This window comes from Mastomys coucha, unplaced genomic scaffold, assembly GCF_008632895.1.
Source record: "Mastomys coucha isolate ucsf_1 unplaced genomic scaffold, UCSF_Mcou_1 pScaffold21, whole genome shotgun sequence".
Classification (NCBI taxonomy): Eukaryota; Metazoa; Chordata; class Mammalia; order Rodentia; family Muridae; genus Mastomys; species Mastomys coucha.
This window is the reverse complement of record NW_022196904.1, coordinates 69,433,991-69,452,039: the sequence shown is the minus strand read 5'-3', so window position 1 is coordinate 69,452,039 and position 18,049 is coordinate 69,433,991. Positions and strand designations below refer to the sequence as shown.

The following is an 18,049-nucleotide window of genomic DNA, read 5'->3' as shown; positions in this document are numbered from 1 at the left end:
AAAAAAAACCAGGCACACTCAGCAGGAGTCAGAGGCAGGAGAGATGGATTATTTGAGGCATGCTGGGGGTTGGGGGGAAAGATCAGTTGATAGGGTGTTTGTTTCTTTGTGGGTCAGATGTCAATTTAACACAGGCATGTGAGTGTGGAGACCAGAGGTCAGCCTTGGGTGTTGTTTCTCCGGGACTTGTTTATCTTGCCGTCTGAAACCAGGTCTTTCATGGGGACCCAGGTTTTGCTGATTAGATTAGGTGGTCTGTGGGTCTCTGGATCCAGCAGCCCACACCGCCCCTCAACCCCAACCCCCTCCCCCGGCTCCTTATGTGAATTTTGGGGCTCTCTACTCAGGTGCTCATGTTTGCAAGCCAAGCTCTTCCCCCACTGAGCTATTCCCTCAGCTCAGGCAGAGGACTCAAACCCGCAGAGATCTGGGGTTGAAGACGTGTATTACTGCTTCCTGATGATGTACGTTTTGTTAATCCATTAAATCGCAGTTTCTAGTCCCCTCCTTGCAGGTACCGCTCTTTGAAACACCAATGGTTGCAAGCAAAGTTTTGAAGAATTTAGAGAAGAGTTTAACACCATTGAGAACAAGGCACGGGTTTGGCTAGCGCCACGGGTTTGGCTAGCACCACGGCTATGGCTAGCGCCACGTGGCAGCTTGCCTAAGCTCACCCAGGAAGAGAACACTGAATTTCAGTAGGAGACAATGAAATAAAAATGAAATTGTTTTTCCTGCTCAAGGGCTCCCTGGGCTAAGATCCTCTCCTTTGTCGCGTCATAGAAAGGTCAACTGAGCAAAGTTATGTAAAAGCAAGAAGAATCATAAAATGAGGAATCTCTTATCTGGTTGACTCTGGTTTGTGTATGTATCTAAAACCGATAAGAAACAAAAATCACTTTGTGTCTACTAAGTACATCTAGAAAAATGTATAAGAATATCTCAGCCGGAAAGCTAGATTGCGAATATTTGTACTCTGAGCACTGAGGCGGGAGGGCAGACAGGGCTACCAAGTAAGCTCCAAGTTCCAACGTGAGACATCACGTTAAAAATAAACAAACCAACCAACAAACAAATAACTAAATAAGTCAGAAAAAAGAAAGGGAAGAAACTGAGAAGAAGAGAGGAGAAGGGTTTTCTATAGAAGAGTGTTGGCCTAGCCCTCTCCCTGCCGCTGCTGCTGACGGGAAAAGCGGGTAGAGTCGCACCATCCCGACTCCTGAAAAAAAGTCGAAGATCCCCTCTCCTGTACACAGTTCTCAGCGTCCTGGTCGATGCACTGGTTGAACGTGGGGACTACTGCCTTTCAGCGAGGTCCGATTTTTTTCCCCTAATCATCTGTGTGTGGACCCCTAGTCTGTCGGTAGCAACCCTGATCTTTCCTTTCCTCGTATGGGACTCTCGACTTGAATCCCTGGGTCCCAGTTTTATTCACCCAGGCCGTATCCGCCTGCCCCTTTGCTGCTGACCCACTAACGGAGAGCTGGGAGCAGAAACACCCGGAGCAACCGGCGGTGGACGGACGCAGAGATTGATAGATCTCTGAAGGGGACGTGCTTCAGCTGAGCCGGGTGGGCGTGATCAGTCGGACTCAACAACATCAACACCATCCATCACCGTCGTCGTCGTCCGGGATAGGGGGGCTCCACTTCGAGCCTAGCCTTTGCGGTCCGTAGGTGGCGAATCTAGACTTCGGACGGCACGTGCTTCGTTTGTAGACAGGGTTCTCGAACGCTGTCACAGTTCTAGCAACGTTTCACCCTGACAGTTGTTGGCTCAGACCCTTGAGTTCCAAGAATTAAGTTTAGTGTAGAAGTTGGTCAGACCCACGACAGTCATTTTACATCTCCAAAGGGACTGTCAGGAGGTGAACTAACAGGTAGAAAACGAAAAGAACCCCCAAGTCGACCGCGGCAGGACTCGAACCTGCAATCTTCTGATCCGAAGTCAGACGCCTTATCCATTAGGCCACGCGGCCGCCAGCGAGAAGTTGCCTTTCCTTAGCTTAAAGCGTGAAGCCGCCTCCGGGCTCGCTCCAGACTGGTCCATCTCGTCCGCGGGGAGGGAGGGGAGCATCACCCGGAAGTCCCTCCGCACCCCCGCGGGCGGGCGGCTCCATTGGCGGCGCTCCCATTGGACGCTCGTGGGGAGCCTCCCGCCTGCCTCTGGGTAGCCGCGGGACCAAATCCGCGCAGACGGGAAGTTGCGGCTGGTGAGACCGCAAACCGCCGGGAGGCTGCGTGGGCCGCGCGCAGCGGACGCCGCGTTGTCGCCAGGGCTGTGGGCTGCCGCGGAACGAGAAGCGCGGAGCCTACCGAGGTTTCCGGCGGGCTCGGCAGGGGGAGGGCCGGGCGCAGCGGGGAGCGCGGCCGGGAGCAGGGCGGCGGCCGGTCTCGGGGCTCCCCGCGGCGGCGGCGGCGGCGGAGAGGACCCGGGGTCCGGGCGCTCGGAGGTGGCCGCCGCCGCCCCGAGCCGAGCGCCCTAGGCCCGCCCGGGCGGCTGTGGGTGTGGACCCCGAGGCTGTGGCCCATCCGGCGGGTTCCAAGTTGGGGCGCTAGGCCCTGGGGCCGCCGGCGGGGTGGTACTGGCCCTTGCCGTCTGCCGGCCGAGCTCTTGCTGGGGTCAGGGCCACGCGACAAGCGGAGCGCGCCCCCTGTCACTCCAACAGCCGTGGTCAGTGGCTCTTAAGAGTTCTTACCCCCATTTTACAGAGGAGGAGGTCGGGGCCTAAGGAGCTTGGCCAAGGTCACGCAGTTGGAGAGTCAGAACTCTGGTCTGCGTCTCCCTGTTGGAGCATCTCCGGCGGCTTCTCCCAAGTTCGCTTGAGCCCGTGGGACCGTTCCTCGGGAGGGGCAGTGCCATTTCTTAAGGTTGTTGGAGGCGTAACAGAAAAACGTCCCTACTCCATTCTGGCCTTTTGGCTAAGATCAAGTGGAGAAAATGCTCGGCGCGCAGCAGATGCTTGATGAGGGATAAGCTGTTTTTGTACAAGTCCGTTGACACATGTAATAACACTTTATCATCTGTCTCCTTTAGGATTTGTGTGAGGAAGGCAGGCATGGTGAGACCTATTTCACTGACAGGAACACAGAGAGGGGACGCGTCTCTCTCTGAGTCTTTCGGCCAGTAAAAGCAGTCAAGCTGGAGCCCAAAGCCAGGTGTCCCAACTCGCAGCGGGGGGCTCCCTGCATCAACCATGAGCCGCCTGCTCTGGAAGAAGGTGGCCGGCGCCAAGGTCGCCGCAGGGCCAGTACCAGCAACAGGACGCTGGGTCTCCAACTCCGGCCTCGCCCCCGTCCCCAGCGACGGGCAGCAGCCGTCGCAAATGCCCTCCTCAGAGAATGGGCAGCTGCGGCTCAACCCACTGCACATCCAGATGCTGTCCAGAGGCCTGCACGAGCAAATCTTCGGGTGCGGAGGGGAAATGCCCGACGAGGCCGCGGTGCAGCGCAGCATCGAGCACCTGCGGAAGCACGGGCTCTGGGGGCAGCCGGCCACGCCGTTGCCAGACGTGCAGCTGCGCCTGCCCCGGCTCTTAGGGGGCAACCTGGACCAGCACTTCCGCCTCCTGGCCCAGAAGCAGAGCCTGCCGTACTTGGAGGCGGCCGCCTCGTTATTGGAGGCCCAATTGCCCCCCCAGCCCAAGAGCTGGGCCTGGGCGGAGGGCTGGACCCGGTACGGCCCCGAGGGGGAGGCCGAACCCGTGGCCATCCCCGAGGAGCGGGCCCTGGTGTTCGACGTGGAGGTCTGCTTGGCAGAGGGAACCTGCCCCACTTTGGCGGTGGCCATATCCCCCTCGGCCTGGTAAGTGGGGGTTAGCAACAGGGGACTACCCTTTGTAAGGGGGAGGGGCGGTTTAATGGTTTGGTTCAGTGAACATTTTCTGAGTTCCCGCTGTTTGCTGGTTACTCAGCCTGTGGTAATCCTGCTTCTGGGGGGCTCACTCTGGTGGGAAGATACACAGGCTCTAGGCAACACCCAAGTGCATGTCAGGGCCATACAGAGGCTACCGTGTTGTGTTTGAGACAGACTGAGAGACGATTTAAGATAAGCAGGAGTTTGTGCCTCAATCCTCGCCCCAAGCAGCTTCCATGAGAAGTTAGTCTGGTTTTGGGAGTGCTGATGGTTAGCTTGGACAGGAAGATGTTCCTGTGGTGGGACTGTTCTAGGTGGCTTACAATGCTCACATCCCCAGTGTCTTCTGTAAATGCCAGATCAAATCCTGTTCAACCTTTCCAAATGCCCGTGGAGGTGGCCTAGTCTTGCCCATCCCATCCCCCAGCCAAGAATTAGTGCTTCCTCCTAAGTAGACATTTTGGTCCCAAAGAAGTTTATCCAGTCTTTTCCTTTTCTTTTTAAATAACTTTCTAAGTGCTACCCAACTTTCTTTTTCAAGCAATGATGGCAGTACTGTCTCTCCCCTTTTTTATTCTTCATTCCAGGATTAAAATACTATTTACAACCTTAATGCTTTCAGGCATGGCCAGCAAAAAAAAAAGTTGGCAGTTTCTTTATTCCTATTGGAAGCTCCATCTTTGTAAAGAAAGCTGCGAAATGTTATCTATGCAGTTGAAACTGGTGAAAGCATGGCTAAATAGCTAAGGTAGGCACCGATGGCTGGAGGAGCACGTCTAGGCGGCTTTGCGGTGACTTAGCTGAAGCACAGTGCTCATGTGACATGGCGGCCAGAGTCCAGGGGAACAGCAGCCATCATTTGAAAAGATACAGCAGGCTTGGGTGGCTGGACTGAAACAGTGTCAGTGAGGGTTTTGGCCAGTTGGTCATTTTTGGACAGGTCGAGTCCCCGATCCTCCTTTCCTCCTTCCTCACTTCTCTCTCCTTCCCATTCTGCCTCCATTCTCATTCCATTCTGCCAGTGGGCCTAGGGGCATCACCGTCTGCCCGGTGGGCGCCCAGGGTTGAGGCCTTTCTCATAGTGTGACTGTTGTGGCTGTGGACGGTGCCTTGGTAACCCGCTACACGGTTGTATAACCTGACCAGCACACAACCTGTAGGAGTGAGGCAGACGCCTGGACAGCCCAGCCTCCCATAAAGTAGCTTCATGAAGGCTTTGATCAGTCGTTTGCCTGAAGGGATGTCATCAGCCCTTGGCATTTGGGAGTCTGAGAACTTTAGTATTGATAGCGTGGATTCTAGCTCATCTTAATTTTGGATCTCCTTTTTTTTTTTTAAATCTTACCTAAGTTTATATTAAGATGGGTTCATACACAGCTGCAGGCTTGTGTCTAGACACCAGTGTAACTTTTGTTAACTGAAGTTCTTGTCATCTTCAGGTATGTAGCATTCTTGAGCCATTGCTTTTGTTGCTACAAAGGGCTTTGACAGGCTGGGTGAAAGGAAGGGTTCCAGTGCCTCTGTAGTCCCACCGTGGAGTATGCATTAGAGCTTGCCAGATGTAAAGCAGCTAGTTTTTTTTTTTCAGTTGGAATCTTGAGGCAGATCACTCCTGTGTTCCCTAAAGGTTGGAGGGAACTCCATCAGACCTGTATTGTCCACTGTGGCCTCAGTCCTTTGAAGTGTGTGTGGCCTGGAGCAGGTTTCCATTAGTAGCCACCCTTCTCACCTTGGGATCTTGAGCAGACTAGCCTTTTCCTGAGTCAGTGTCAGGCCCTTGCAAATAGCACTCATCTGTCTCTTCCACACCCACTCTGCCACGTGTGCATACATCCTCTCATCCTGGTGCTCTCTGAGGTGGCTGCTCCTGTAGGGTGCATGATTTATTTTGTCCTTTGGAGTTTTTGCAACCCTCAGCCAATTCACTCTGTATGTGTATGCAGCATTTGTCCTTGTTTTTTTGTTTTGTTTTGGTTTTGGTTTTGGTTTTTGCCACTTTAAATTCTCCAGTTTGGGTCGTATCACCAACCATCTCCTTTATTAGCACTTGGCACACTAGCTGTTTTGTGCTTAAAGACACAAGGAGTTGGTCATGCTCATAAAGGCCTCAGAGCTAGCTGCAGACTCAATGGGCCTACACACCTTCCTGCTCATGGCACCCAGTCATAGCAGTTAGCTCTGTTATTCTGTGGGAGGCGAATAGTAAAGAAGCTTTGTCATTTCTCTCCTCAATGATCCCCTGACTTCTGTGAGAGTGAGTGGTGTGAGTAGCAGCCCTTGGGGACCTGGCATGCATGGGTGGTGTGGAATAGAAGTCTAGTCCTTCATGGTAACCCTGTCCACTTTCCCCTCCCTCAGGTATTCCTGGTGCAGCCGGCGGCTGGTGGAAGAGCGTTACTCTTGGACCAGCCAGCTATCGCCGGCTGACCTAATCCCTTTGGGGGTCTCCACTAGTGCCAGCAGCTCCACCCAGCAGGATGGGCAGGAACAGTTAGTGGTGGGGCACAATGTTTCCTTTGACCGAGCCCATATTAGAGAGCAGTATCTGATTCAGGTAAGGTTTGTGGGAATGAACGGCATGCTGTTGCATAAGGTGGGCCACAAGCCGATCTCCTTTGCTAGGGAAAGCATCACTCTCAGTTACTGTTTCCACTCCCTTTCCAGCATTGCTGGCACATCTGTTGACCAGCTTTGCTTGATTTCTGCTCACTGGCTGGATCTCCAGAACAGATTTAAGACAAACTAGGGAGGTGTTTGAAACTGTTGTGGCAGATGACCCCTCTCTTCCCTAGAGACTGCAAGTAGCTCCATCCCAGCTGTGCTGGCTGAGAGTTAGTCCTGGACAAAATGGCTCTTATCTTAGAATGGGATTTTAGAGTTTTTGATGGCTCTGAGTTACAGCCTGGGCCACATCCTGCCTCAGCTACTGATGTGCAGTATGCCCTCCTTGACAGCTCTAAGCCCCAGTCTCTCTAAAGACAGATAACAGAAGCTCCCTCAGAGGACTTTGAGCAGAGTTTGAATAGCACATGTGTCAGACAATCAGAGCTGCCTGGTGTGTGGTAGTGACAGTTCTTAGATTATAAAAACCCTTTTTCTTTGGATCTTCACAGCAGGATAAGGCGAAGGGCAGGGCAAGGGGATACCCATAGTAGCACCCTTAGCCTGGCATTTAAGGTGCTAAGACCTTGCTGACTTGCCAGGGGCCACAGCTTGGGAAGGGTAGGGCCAGGACCAGGGCTCTGAGGCTGTGTGCTGGGGGCAAAGGCTATGTGAGGAGCTAAGGTGGGGCTGGGTCAACACTTCTGAAGCAGTGGCCAGCTAGCCACTCTTGCAGCCTTTCCTCCCCTGCCCTTCCTTCAGGGCTCCCGAATGCGTTTTCTGGACACTATGAGCATGCACATGGCCATCTCAGGGCTGAGCAGCTTCCAGCGCAGTCTGTGGATGGGAGCCAAGCAGGGACAGCACAACACCCAGCATCCCACCAAGCGAGGTCAGAAGTCCCAGAGGAAAGCCAGTGGTCCAGCGGTGAGCTGCATTTGGGTCTGCCTAGCGATGGATGGTTAAGGTCCTGTCAGTGGTCTACTTGTTGGGCTTGAGACCTTGAGACTAAGCTGACTTCCCCTTGCTTTCTCAGATTTCATCTTGGGGCTGGATGGACATCAGCAGTGCCAATAATCTTGCAGATGTGTACAACCTTTATGTGGGAGGACCTCCCTTAGAGAAGGAGCCTCGGGAACTGTTCGTCAAAGGCAGCATGAGGGATATCCGGGAGAACTTCCAGGTATGGTGCTGTCACCGCCGATACACAGGCTGTGATTGACTTGCAGCTGAACTTGGGGAAGTAGCAGGTGGTTGTCCTGTCTTTCTCCATTGTCCCCTCCAACAAGTTCCTGTCACCTTGTGCTAGGATCTGATGCAGTACTGTGCTCATGATGTGTGGGCCACCTTTGAGGTTTTCCAGCAGCAGCTGCCACTCTTCTTGGAGAGGTGAGGAGGAGCCAGATGAAATCCTTGGGGGTGGGTAGGTTTTGGTCCTCAATCCCATTACAATCAGGTGGGCCTAATTCTTCCCTAGGCTGGCCACTTAGCTTTCATAGGCTGAGAGAATGGAGCCCCTATATTCAATGGTTGTCTCCTGTGGTCATTTATGGCAGCCCTTGGTGTTTGTCCCTAAGGTGTCCCCACCCAGTGACTCTGGCTGGCATGCTGGAGATGGGTGTCTCCTACCTGCCTGTCAACCAGAACTGGGAGCGTTACCTGACAGAGGCACAGAACACGTATGAGGAGCTCCAGCAGGAGATGAAGAAGTCGCTGATGGATCTGGCTAATGATGCCTGTCAGTTGCTCTCAGGAGAGAGGTAGTCAGGTTTTGGGCAGGCTGGGCCAATGCAGGGGACAGGCAGGTAGGAGGCCTGAGTTTTAGCTCAGCCTTAACCCTAGCCTGATGGACTGGCTCTGCAGGTACAAAGAAGACCCTTGGCTCTGGGACCTAGAATGGGATTTGCAGGAGTTTAAGCAGAAAAAGGCAAAGAAGGTGAAGAAGCCAGCCTCAGCCAGCAAGCTGCCCATCGAGGGAGCTGGGCCCTTTGGGGATCCCATGGAACAGGAAGGTGGGAAGCTTAGGTGGGAGATGGGACAGGGTGATCTCTGGGACAGACCTAGGACCCAGGGGCCCTTGGAAAGGGTTGCTGTAGTCCTTCAGACCTGTGAGTCCCTTCTGATCCTAAGCTCCTGAACTCTGCACAGATCCTGGACCACCCACTGAGGAGGAGGAACTTCAGCAAAATGTAATGGCCCACACCCATTTACAGCAGCTGAAGAGCACCACAGACCTTCTGCCTAAGCGACCCCAACACCTTCCAGGACACCCCGGGTAAGACAGGTTCTCGATAGCACACAGAGGCTGTCTTGCATGATCCTCAGGCCCTCCTTGTTTGGGCCTCAGCAAGGTCTAGGACCTTGGATGTCTGTCGTGTATTCATCCCACCTTCCATTTCTGCTCACTTATGTTTACTCTGACCCTACTGGCTTCTGGGTACATTCAGCACAGTGCATTGAGCCATGCAGCATGTATGTCACCTGTGACAGCAGCAGAGACACAAATGGAACTCATCTCTGTTCTAGGAGCAGCAGGTGTGCAGACCAGCCAGTGAAGCAGGCTGGTACTAAGAGTTAAGAATAACATAGTTTGGAGGCAGTTCACCCGGCCTGTGGAAATAAGGGGCACTTTCTTTAGGGAGGTGCTGCTCATTGGTGTCATAGAGACAGATAAGGAAAAGGGCAGCCATGGTGGCCAGTGGTGTAGTTCACTGCTGCAATGCACTGGATTGAACCCTGGATGCTAATGCTTTGGTGTGCTAGTTTCACCATGGTCTCAGCTCTGGTGAGCAGCCTGTGAGAGACAGCTGTGTGTCTCCACAGCAGTGGGAGTTCTGATGGGTAGGAAGGAAGATCTGTTTCTGCTTAGAGGCTGCAGTGAGTCTTGGAAAGGAGGATGCTAGTGAGACTTCAATCATCAATAATTCTAGAAGGTGCCATATAGGTTCAAAGCCCCCCACAAGAGGACTGGCACCTGTTGGCCTGAGTCACCAGAATGCTTGGAGGCCTGGAGGTGGGTTGAGGTATATCATGGAAGAGAGGCCCTTCCTACTCCCTGTTCCCTAATGTAATACTTTTCTTAACCCCTGTTGGGGGGAATAGGTGGTACCGGAAGCTCTGCCCTCGACTGGATGACCCTGCATGGACTCCAGGCCCCAGCCTCCTCAGCCTGCAAATGCGGGTCACTCCTAAGCTCATGGCACTGACCTGGGATGGTTTTCCTCTACACTACTCAGACTCTCATGGTTGGGGCTACCTAGTGCCTGGGCGGAGGGATAATCTGACTGAGCCGCCATTGAGCCCTACTGTAGAATCTAATGCAGTAACCTGTCCCTACAGGTAAGACTCAGGTTCCAGCTCCAAGGAGGAAGGGGCTGGGTTCTAGTACTTTCTCTCAGCAGCCCAGCTGCCTTTGCACTAGTACAGAGAGAAGGTTTGGGGGGGTGGCCTGGGGATGGGCAGGCTTGCAGCCTTTCTTGAGTAGAATTTGAGTGCTTGTTTTAAGCCATCCACTGTTACTGAGCAAATGTAGTGAAAATCTCATAGTATCTAAGCAGCTCTGTGAGAAAAGATTTTTACTTTTATTTATTTATCTTTTATTTTATTTGATTTTTCGTTTTTGAGTTGGGCTCATTCCGAAGCCTAGACTATTGTAGATTCACTATGTTGCCTAGGCTGCTCTCAATCTTTTTTTGTTTTTGTTTTTGAGACAGGGTTTTTCTGTGTAGCCCTGGCTGTCCTGGAACTCACTCTGTAGACCAGGCTGGCCTAGAACTCAGAAATCCACCTGCCTCTGCCTCCCAAGTGCTGGGATTAAAGGTATGCGCCACCATTGTCCGATGGCTGCTCTCAATCTTACTGCCTTAGCGTTTCTTTTTCTTTTTTTCCCTTTAATTATTATTATTTTTACATTTTTACTTTATGACTTTATGTGTACCACTTACATGCCTGGTGTATGGTGAGGGTCAGAAGAGGGTGGAACTTTGGACCTGGAGTTATAGATGGCTGTGAACCACTTTCTTTCCAGCCCCTTGCCTCAGCTTTTCAACTGCCAAGATGATAGGTGTGAGAGTTATTACATGTGGCTTTTTTTTTTTTTTTAATTTTTAAATTTTGTGGTGCTAGAGATTGAACTCTGTCCTCATACACAGGAGGCAAGGCCTCTTTCCAGGCCTGGCATACACATTTATAACTGACAAGAGCCTAAACAAGTTGGCTGTGTGAAGGATAGACAGGTGTTATGCAGAGGTCAAGGTGCTGAAGGTGGCCCAGGGTCCTGGTTCCACAGGGCATCAGGAATCACTTGTCAGGTTCTCAGAGGAAGCACTGACATGGCCTTGCTCGCTGAGCCCACACCTGGGTGAGTGGACAGGAACTAGCTCTTCAGGGCAGCCTTCGGTGCTCATGTCCGCTGCTTGGCTTCTAGAGCCTTCAAGCATAGAGGAGCTTGGATTTGAGTCAGAGCAGTTATTGAAACCCAGCCTGTCACTAGTGTGCTAAGTCAGTTGGGTTGGTTCCCCCTAACTCAGAGAAATTAAAAGCTGTAGAAATTGTCTCCTTCCTCAGCTGGTATGAGGTCTAATCAAAGGGACCAGAAGAAAACCCCAGCAAGCTGCCTGGCCTGAGCAGGCTCCCAGTAATCAGCATTTATTTTCTCTGCACAGAGCCATTGAGTCCTTGTACAGGAAACACTGTCTTGAACAGGGGAAGAAGCAGTTGGAGACCCAGGAGGTAGACGTGGCTGAGGAGTTCTTACTCACGGACAGTACCATGTGGCAAACGGTGAGGACGTACTCTGAATGTGAGCCTGTTACATGACGGTCTATTTCTTTAGGAAAATGGGATACCTTTTGTATGGGAGCTGCTACTGGTTGCTTACCCTAGATTGGTCTAATCTGAGTTCTTTGGAGGGAAGGGCTGGTGGATTCAGGCCTACAGCTGCCTATCTCTCACACCCCGATTCCTGGGCCCATCCAGGTAGAAGAACTGGGCTGCTTAGACGTAGAGGCTGAGGCCAAGATGGAGAATTCAGGGCTGAGTCAACCCCTAGTTCTGGTGAGTAAGGCACCTGCTCGGGCTCTCTGGGTGGGTAGTGGGCAGCTGGGACTTCCTCTTGCTCACAGAGCTCTTTCCCACCAGAGTTCACTAGGTCTTGGGAGACTTGGAGATGCTGCCCTGTTCCCCTGTGGTCCTTAACTGTAGGGGACCAAGGAGGGAACCATCCTCTCCTGTCACTTTACAATCTACCTGCTCAGTTTCAGGCCTATTTCCCACCCACCACTTCCCCTACCCCCTGGCCCTTGCTGGAGCAGGGCCTGATCTGAGTGTGTGGCCCCCACAGCCTGCTGCTTGTGCCCCCAAATCCAGCCAGCCCACATATCACCATGGCAATGGACCTTATAATGATGTCGATATCCCCGGATGCTGGTTTTTCAAGCTGCCTCACAAGGTATGGTTTGTGGCTACCTCATGTTCTCAGTGTGATTATGGCCCACAGTAGGGCTTCACGCATTCTCAGACCAGGGAATTGCTTTTTGTGGGATTGACTATTGTATCGAGCATCATATGATATAGGGCAATTTTCATGTCTTACTGCTTTTGATTTTCTATTGAAAATTGAGTGGTGAGAGGCATCCTGGTTGTGGGGGGGTTAACTGACATATATTGACCTGGCCTGCAGGTCAAATTATTCGGGGGAGCGAGGAGGACCACAACCTGGAATAAGAATGGGCGAGAGAGAAGACAGGACTCAAGGAAGCATTGCTTGTCAAGAGTCGTTTACTTAGTGGAGCAGAGCATATTTAAAGCAAAAATCTTGGAGGGGAGGGGAAGAGGAAGGAGGGAGATGGAAGGTTACAAAATCTTCTGGGGTTGAGCTCCGGGTGACAGGTGGGGAGAGGGTGGATTTCCGTGAATGTTCTTTTCTCAGGACCAAGCCGGATCCTTGTGATTGTCAGGCAGGATGTTAATCTCAGGGTTCTCAATTAGCTGGGGCAGGATATTATCTCAGGGCTCTCATGGTTCCCAACAATATATCAAGTGTGTAACATTGTATCTGTCATCTGATAGCTTCTGCTGGCTGTTTTTATTAGCTTTGTCTGATCATCCTGGCATTTTTTTTTAAAGATTTATTTATTTATTTTTATGTGTATGAGTACACTGTAGCTGTATAGATGGCCGTGAGCCATCATATGGCTGCTGGGAATTGAACTCAGGACGGCCCCATTCACACCGGTGTAATACACTATAGCTGTCTTCAGACGCACCAGAAGAGGGCATCCGATCTCATTATGGGTGGTTGTGAACCACCATGTGGTTGCTGGGATCCGAACTCAGGACCTTCAGAAGAACAGTCAGTGCTCTTACCCGCTGAGCCATCTCACCAGCCCCTCATCTTAGCATTCTTATGCATGCACTTATAGATATGCAAGATACCTGGGTGGGAACTGTCTCAGCTGCAGGAGGTTTTAGGTTCTGTTGGGAGAAGGCCCAGTGTCCATGTCCGTTTCCTACCTGGTGCTGTGCTACTTGTCCCAACCCTTTCTTTGTGCTCTACAGGATGGTAACAACTACAATGTGGGAAGTCCCTTTGCCAAAGATTTTCTGCCCAAGATGGAGGATGGCACCCTGCAGGCTGGCCCAGGAGGTGCCAGTGGGCCTCGTGCCCTGGAAATAAATAAAATGATTTCCTTTTGGAGGAATGCTCATAAACGTATCAGGTAGGCCGAAGTGGGGTTACAGGAGGCCTGTCTATGGCTGTCAGGCATCTGTAACCCCAAGCTTCCTTTCCTCCCATTCTGCTCTGATGTTCCTGATTTGCCTGCACTGCTCCAGAGGGCAACCTAACTACAGCGTAGAGGCTTGCTTAGTGTTTGTCCTGGTGACATGCATCTTGGGCTTCTGTTTCTCTGTTTATGTAGAGTGTGGTAGGCTTTGGCTCTCCACAACTCCAGTTAAATCTCCTAATTTAACTGCTGGAGCCACGGGCTATTGATAAGGACCTTGGAGCACTGGTTATTTGAAACCTATATTAGGCATTGAGAGTGAAATTGTCTGTAGTGGCAAATGGATTTATCTCAAAGGTCATTTCCATGATGGTTGTAATCACAAGAACTTTGTGAGGGGATTGGTACATTCCACTCTGATTCTTCTGTTGGGAGCCAGAGCCCACCATGAGTAAGGTTAGTGAGAAGTGTTAATGCCAGGCTTCAAGGGTCACATAGCATCCCTGAAACTGATGGGGTGCAAAGTGCTGGTGACAATGCATTGAAGTACATTATGCCATGCTGAGCTTTATAGCCTTCTTGTCCTACAGCTCCCAGATGGTGGTATGGCTTCCCAGGTCAGCTCTGCCCCGAGCTGTGACCAGGTATGGCATACTGGGTGCTTATGGGATAGAGAACTGAGTGGTGTGGGTCTTAGGGCCAGAGCAAGCCTGCTGACACTTCTTTGCTTCTCCCCATTCCAGGCACCCCAGCTTCGATGAGGAAGGCCACTATGGGGCCATCCTGCCCCAGGTGGTGACTGCTGGTACCATCACCCGTCGAGCTGTGGAGCCTACGTGGCTCACTGCCAGTAATGCTCGGGTATATGTCCTCTCTGTTCCTGGCTTCTGTTCTTCCTCTTTGTTCTTCATGCAGTCTCTGGAAACTATCTCAGAGCCTTTGGAGTTTTAGCCAGGGATACGAGAAAGAAACTTCTCTGGGCTATAGAGGGCTCAAATCTGGCTTCATGTCATCCATTCCTTTAGCAAATGTGTTTTAGGTACCTGCTGCTAACTAGACAGTGCTAGGCATAGTGGCCACGGCTGTCATAGTTTAGATGAACCAGGTCAGTGGGAGCCTGGCATATAGTTTCGTAGGGTTTCTTCATTTTCTGGCTGGATCAGGGCTGTGTGGCACTCTCCAAAGTCTTCCCTCAGAAAAGATACCAAGTACTTTGTCAGCACTGGGCCTAGAAATCCAGGGTAGCAGTTGCCTTGGGTTTCTAGGTGGTCCTGATTCCACTCTTCCTGCAGCCTGACCGGGTAGGCAGTGAGTTGAAAGCCATGGTGCAGGCTCCACCTGGCTATGTCCTTGTGGGTGCTGATGTGGACTCACAGGAGCTGTGGATCGCAGCTGTACTTGGAGATGCCCACTTTGCTGGGATGCATGGTAAGCAGGGCCTGTGTCTTGGGCAGGATGAGGTGATAGGACTCTTGGCCAAGGAGGGTGGGCCAGTATGTCTGAGATTCTCACTGATGTCTGTCCTCCAGGCTGCACAGCCTTTGGCTGGATGACTCTGCAGGGCAGGAAGAGCAGAGGCACTGATCTACACAGTAAGACAGCCGCCACTGTGGGCATCAGCCGAGAGCATGCCAAAATCTTCAACTATGGCCGCATCTATGGGGCTGGGCAGTCCTTTGCTGAGCGCCTACTGATGCAGTTCAACCACAGGCTCACAAGGCAGGAGGCAGCCGAGAAGGCCCAGCAGATGTATGCTGTCACGAAAGGCCTGCGCCGGTGAGGGTCCCTTTTCCGCCCACAGGAAAATCCTAGGACCACAGGCCTGCTTTACAGCTCTCTTCCATCTCTTGTCCATCATTTGAGTATTGTCTCTCTAAACATAGCTGCAGGATGGTTTATCTTTGGAGTTGTAACATTGTCTTTATAGTGTTAGTTTTTCTCACAGGGTAAAACTGTACTAATGGTATATTGTCATCAGTGGTCATTTATAACAAAGGCCCAACTCCTTCCTTATGTAACACCCACAGGAGTTTAGGAGTCCTGTGCTTATTGCTATACGAACAAAAGAAAGCAGATAGACAGGAGCTGAAGGAATAGAAATATGCAAAACCAGAGTGCAGACGGTTTCCTCCAGCAGTGCTCCATGTTGTGCTCAGGCCTTCGTAGGCGTTTTGGCAGGTCAAGTGCAAAGGAGGAGAGGTAGCACTACATTGGCAACCTTTTTTTTAAGATTTCTTTATTTCATGTATGTGAGTACACTGTCGTCGTCTTCATACACACCAGAAGAGAGCATCAGATCCCCATTAAAGATGATTGTGAGACACAACATGGTTGCTGGGAATTGAACTCAGGACCTCTGGAAGAGCAATCAGAGCTCTTAACCACTGAGCCATCTCCCTAGCCCTTTGTTTTTGTTTGTTTGTTTGTTGTTTTTTAAATTAGGTATACTGTGTAGTGTCCTCATTTAGGTAGCTGATTGACTGTGGAAACCTTAGTTGGGTTTCTGTTTCTGAGGGTAACACCATGACCAAAAGCAATTTTGGGAGGAAAGTTTATTTAATCCTAACAAGCCTTAGGTTTCACCACATCACTGAGAGAAATTGGGGCAGGAATCTGGAGGCAGAAACTGAAGTGTAGGGACCATGGAGGAATACTGTATATTGGCTTGCTAAGGTTGCTGTCTGGTTTACTCGGGGATTACCTGACTGGAACCTCCCACAGTAGGCCAGACCTTCCATCATTAATCACACACACACACATACATACATACACACACACACAGCCCTACAGGTGTGATGAAGCATTTTCTCAGTTGAGATTCCCTCTTCCCAAATGACCCTGGTTTTTTGTCAGCTTGATAGAAGCTCCTCAGCATACTCACTTTTGACAGAGACCAAAGCTGAGTAGTTGGTGCAGGTACAGTGCTGACTGCACTTGTTGGAACCAGGAGCTGAGTGTTCTAAGCAGGAGGACAGTATCTCTGTAGATTCTTGATGTGGGCAGTGTATGGAGGAGGAAAGGAAGTGATGAGAAGGGAGGTTGGGCCTTAGTTGGAGAAGGAAAGACATCACAAGAATTTGGATTGAAGGCCTAAATTGTGGGGATATCCTGATGTTCCTTGCAATAGGTGGCATGGTTCTGGAACCCTGAGGAACCTGGAGGTGCTGAGGGTCTGGAACAGTAAGAGTTAAGTTGGGCTTTGGCTAACATGGTTTTGGATCCTCCAGGTCCCTTCTCCCCTTCAGGGGTCACTATACTTTGACTCCTTGCTGTCCCTTGAACTAATAAAAGGCTGCTGTCGGTCATTGGGCATTCAGTGTCAGGTGGCACTGGGACAGTCTACCCATCACTGGGCTAACATGATACAGTCTAGGCCTTTGGGGACCCAAAAGCCTGAGTTTCTGTGTTGGTGTCTTCCTAGTTGCCATCCCCAGTGAGTCTGTGCCACAGAGGAGGCCATTGAATGGGATGACATGGTGCTGCTACTGCCCACAGGTATCGGCTGTCAGATGAGGGTGAATGGCTCGTGAAACAGCTAAATCTTCCTGTGGACAGGACAGAGGACGGCTGGGTTTCCCTACAAGACCTTCGAACAATCCGCAGAGAAGCTTCAAGGAAGTAAGAACTTTTTGTGTTGAAGATGCAAGGACTTGTGGGCTAGTCCCAAAGGACTGATACAGTGAGATGCTAACAGACAAAGCTGACCTCATGGTCTCTGTTCCCCCAGGTCACGATGGAAGAAGTGGGAGATAGCCGCTGAACGAGCATGGACAGGGGGCACAGAGTCAGAAATGTTTAATAAGCTGGAGAGCATTGCCATGTCTGACACACCACGTACCCCAGTGCTGGGCTGCTGCATCAGTAGAGCCTTGGAACCCTCGGTTGTCCAGGGAGAGGTGCTGTATCTTGCCACTCAAGGAGCCTGGAGAGAATGTGGGGGTGGGAGGCAGGGTTCCTGGACTAGAGTTAGATAGTGAGTGGCTCACTGATGTCCCTCATCTCTAGTTTATGACCAGTCGTGTGAACTGGGTGGTACAGAGCTCTGCTGTGGACTACTTACACCTCATGCTTGTGGCCATGAAGTGGCTGTTTGAGGAATTTGCCATTGATGGGCGTTTCTGCATCAGCATCCATGATGAGGTTCGCTACCTGGTACGTGAGGAGGACCGCTACCGTGCTGCCCTGGCCCTGCACATCACCAATCTCCTGACCAGGTATGTGGGCCTTGGGGCCCACTCAGCAGGTCTGAGCTAAAGTTTATGGAAGTCCTAAAATGGACCTTAACTTTCTTAGGTCTGAAAGTGGCATGTTCTGGCACTAAATCACCATAGTGGCAAGGCCAAGGGATTTGGCATGTTACTGCTCTCCTAGTGGTATGCCTGGAGTCAGGGTCAGAAAACATTTCAAGAGGAAATACAAATGCAACTTAGAAAACATGTATTTTTGTTTGTTTTGGGTGTTCTGGATTTTTGTTTTTGTTTGTTTTTGAGGCAGGGTCTTTCTGTGTAGTCTTCCATGTCCTAGAACACTATATAGACCAGGCTGGCCTTGAACTTGGAGACCCACTTGAATACACTCAGATTTACCACTCTGCCTCGTCAAGTGGTGGGACTAAATAAAGGTGTGTGCCACCACACCTGTTGAATTGTATTTATTTATACTAAAAATCCTAGTTCATATAAGTTAAATGCTACTATTCTCTATTGATGATCTGCCAATCAGAACCTATCTGAGTACCATTATCCTGATAAATGGGTAAATAAGTTTAAAATTCAGCACCGTTACTCATGTTCTCCTATCTTCTGGGCTTATTTGGGTCCAGTTTCTTTCTTTCTTTCTTTCTTTCTTTCTTTCTTTCTTTCTTTCTT

General features: G+C 51.0%; 1 protein-coding gene and 1 non-coding gene across 4 annotated transcripts in view; one reads left to right on the top strand and one right to left on the bottom strand.

Annotated features, from left to right (window-relative positions):
- Window positions 1-1,905: 1,905 nt before the first annotated feature.
- Window positions 1,906-1,978, bottom strand: Trnar-ucg. The gene has a single exon. It is a non-coding gene; the product is annotated as a tRNA-Arg (tRNA).
- Window positions 1,979-2,162: 184 nt separating this feature from the next.
- Polg (DNA polymerase gamma, catalytic subunit) overlaps window positions 2,163-18,049 on the top strand; it is a 17,540-nt gene continuing 1,653 nt past the window's right edge. Inside the window, exons 1-21 of one of the 3 annotated variants that reach the window (XM_031387063.1) lie at window positions 2,163-2,319; window positions 3,037-3,804; window positions 6,214-6,409; window positions 7,219-7,383; window positions 7,493-7,639; window positions 7,766-7,845; window positions 8,034-8,216; window positions 8,320-8,468; window positions 8,605-8,731; window positions 9,559-9,795; window positions 11,121-11,238; window positions 11,434-11,511; window positions 11,798-11,905; window positions 13,015-13,175; window positions 13,772-13,825; window positions 13,925-14,042; window positions 14,474-14,609; window positions 14,711-14,957; window positions 16,677-16,799; window positions 16,909-17,077; window positions 17,187-17,395. In XM_031387063.1, the coding sequence (XP_031242923.1) occupies window positions 3,197-3,804; window positions 6,214-6,409; window positions 7,219-7,383; window positions 7,493-7,639; window positions 7,766-7,845; window positions 8,034-8,216; window positions 8,320-8,468; window positions 8,605-8,731; window positions 9,559-9,795; window positions 11,121-11,238; window positions 11,434-11,511; window positions 11,798-11,905; window positions 13,015-13,175; window positions 13,772-13,825; window positions 13,925-14,042; window positions 14,474-14,609; window positions 14,711-14,957; window positions 16,677-16,799; window positions 16,909-17,077; window positions 17,187-17,395 (3,413 nt within the window). In that variant the 5' untranslated portion in view covers window positions 2,163-2,319; window positions 3,037-3,196. Of the gene's footprint in view, window positions 2,320-2,379; window positions 2,674-3,036; window positions 3,805-6,213; window positions 6,410-7,218; window positions 7,384-7,492; window positions 7,640-7,765; window positions 7,846-8,033; window positions 8,217-8,298; window positions 8,469-8,604; window positions 8,732-9,558; window positions 9,796-11,120; window positions 11,239-11,433; window positions 11,512-11,797; window positions 11,906-13,014; window positions 13,176-13,771; window positions 13,826-13,924; window positions 14,043-14,473; window positions 14,610-14,710; window positions 14,958-16,676; window positions 16,804-16,908; window positions 17,078-17,186; window positions 17,396-18,049 lie in introns of those variants that run through there. The other 2 variants (XM_031387062.1, XM_031387064.1) reach the window with 2 other exon arrangements.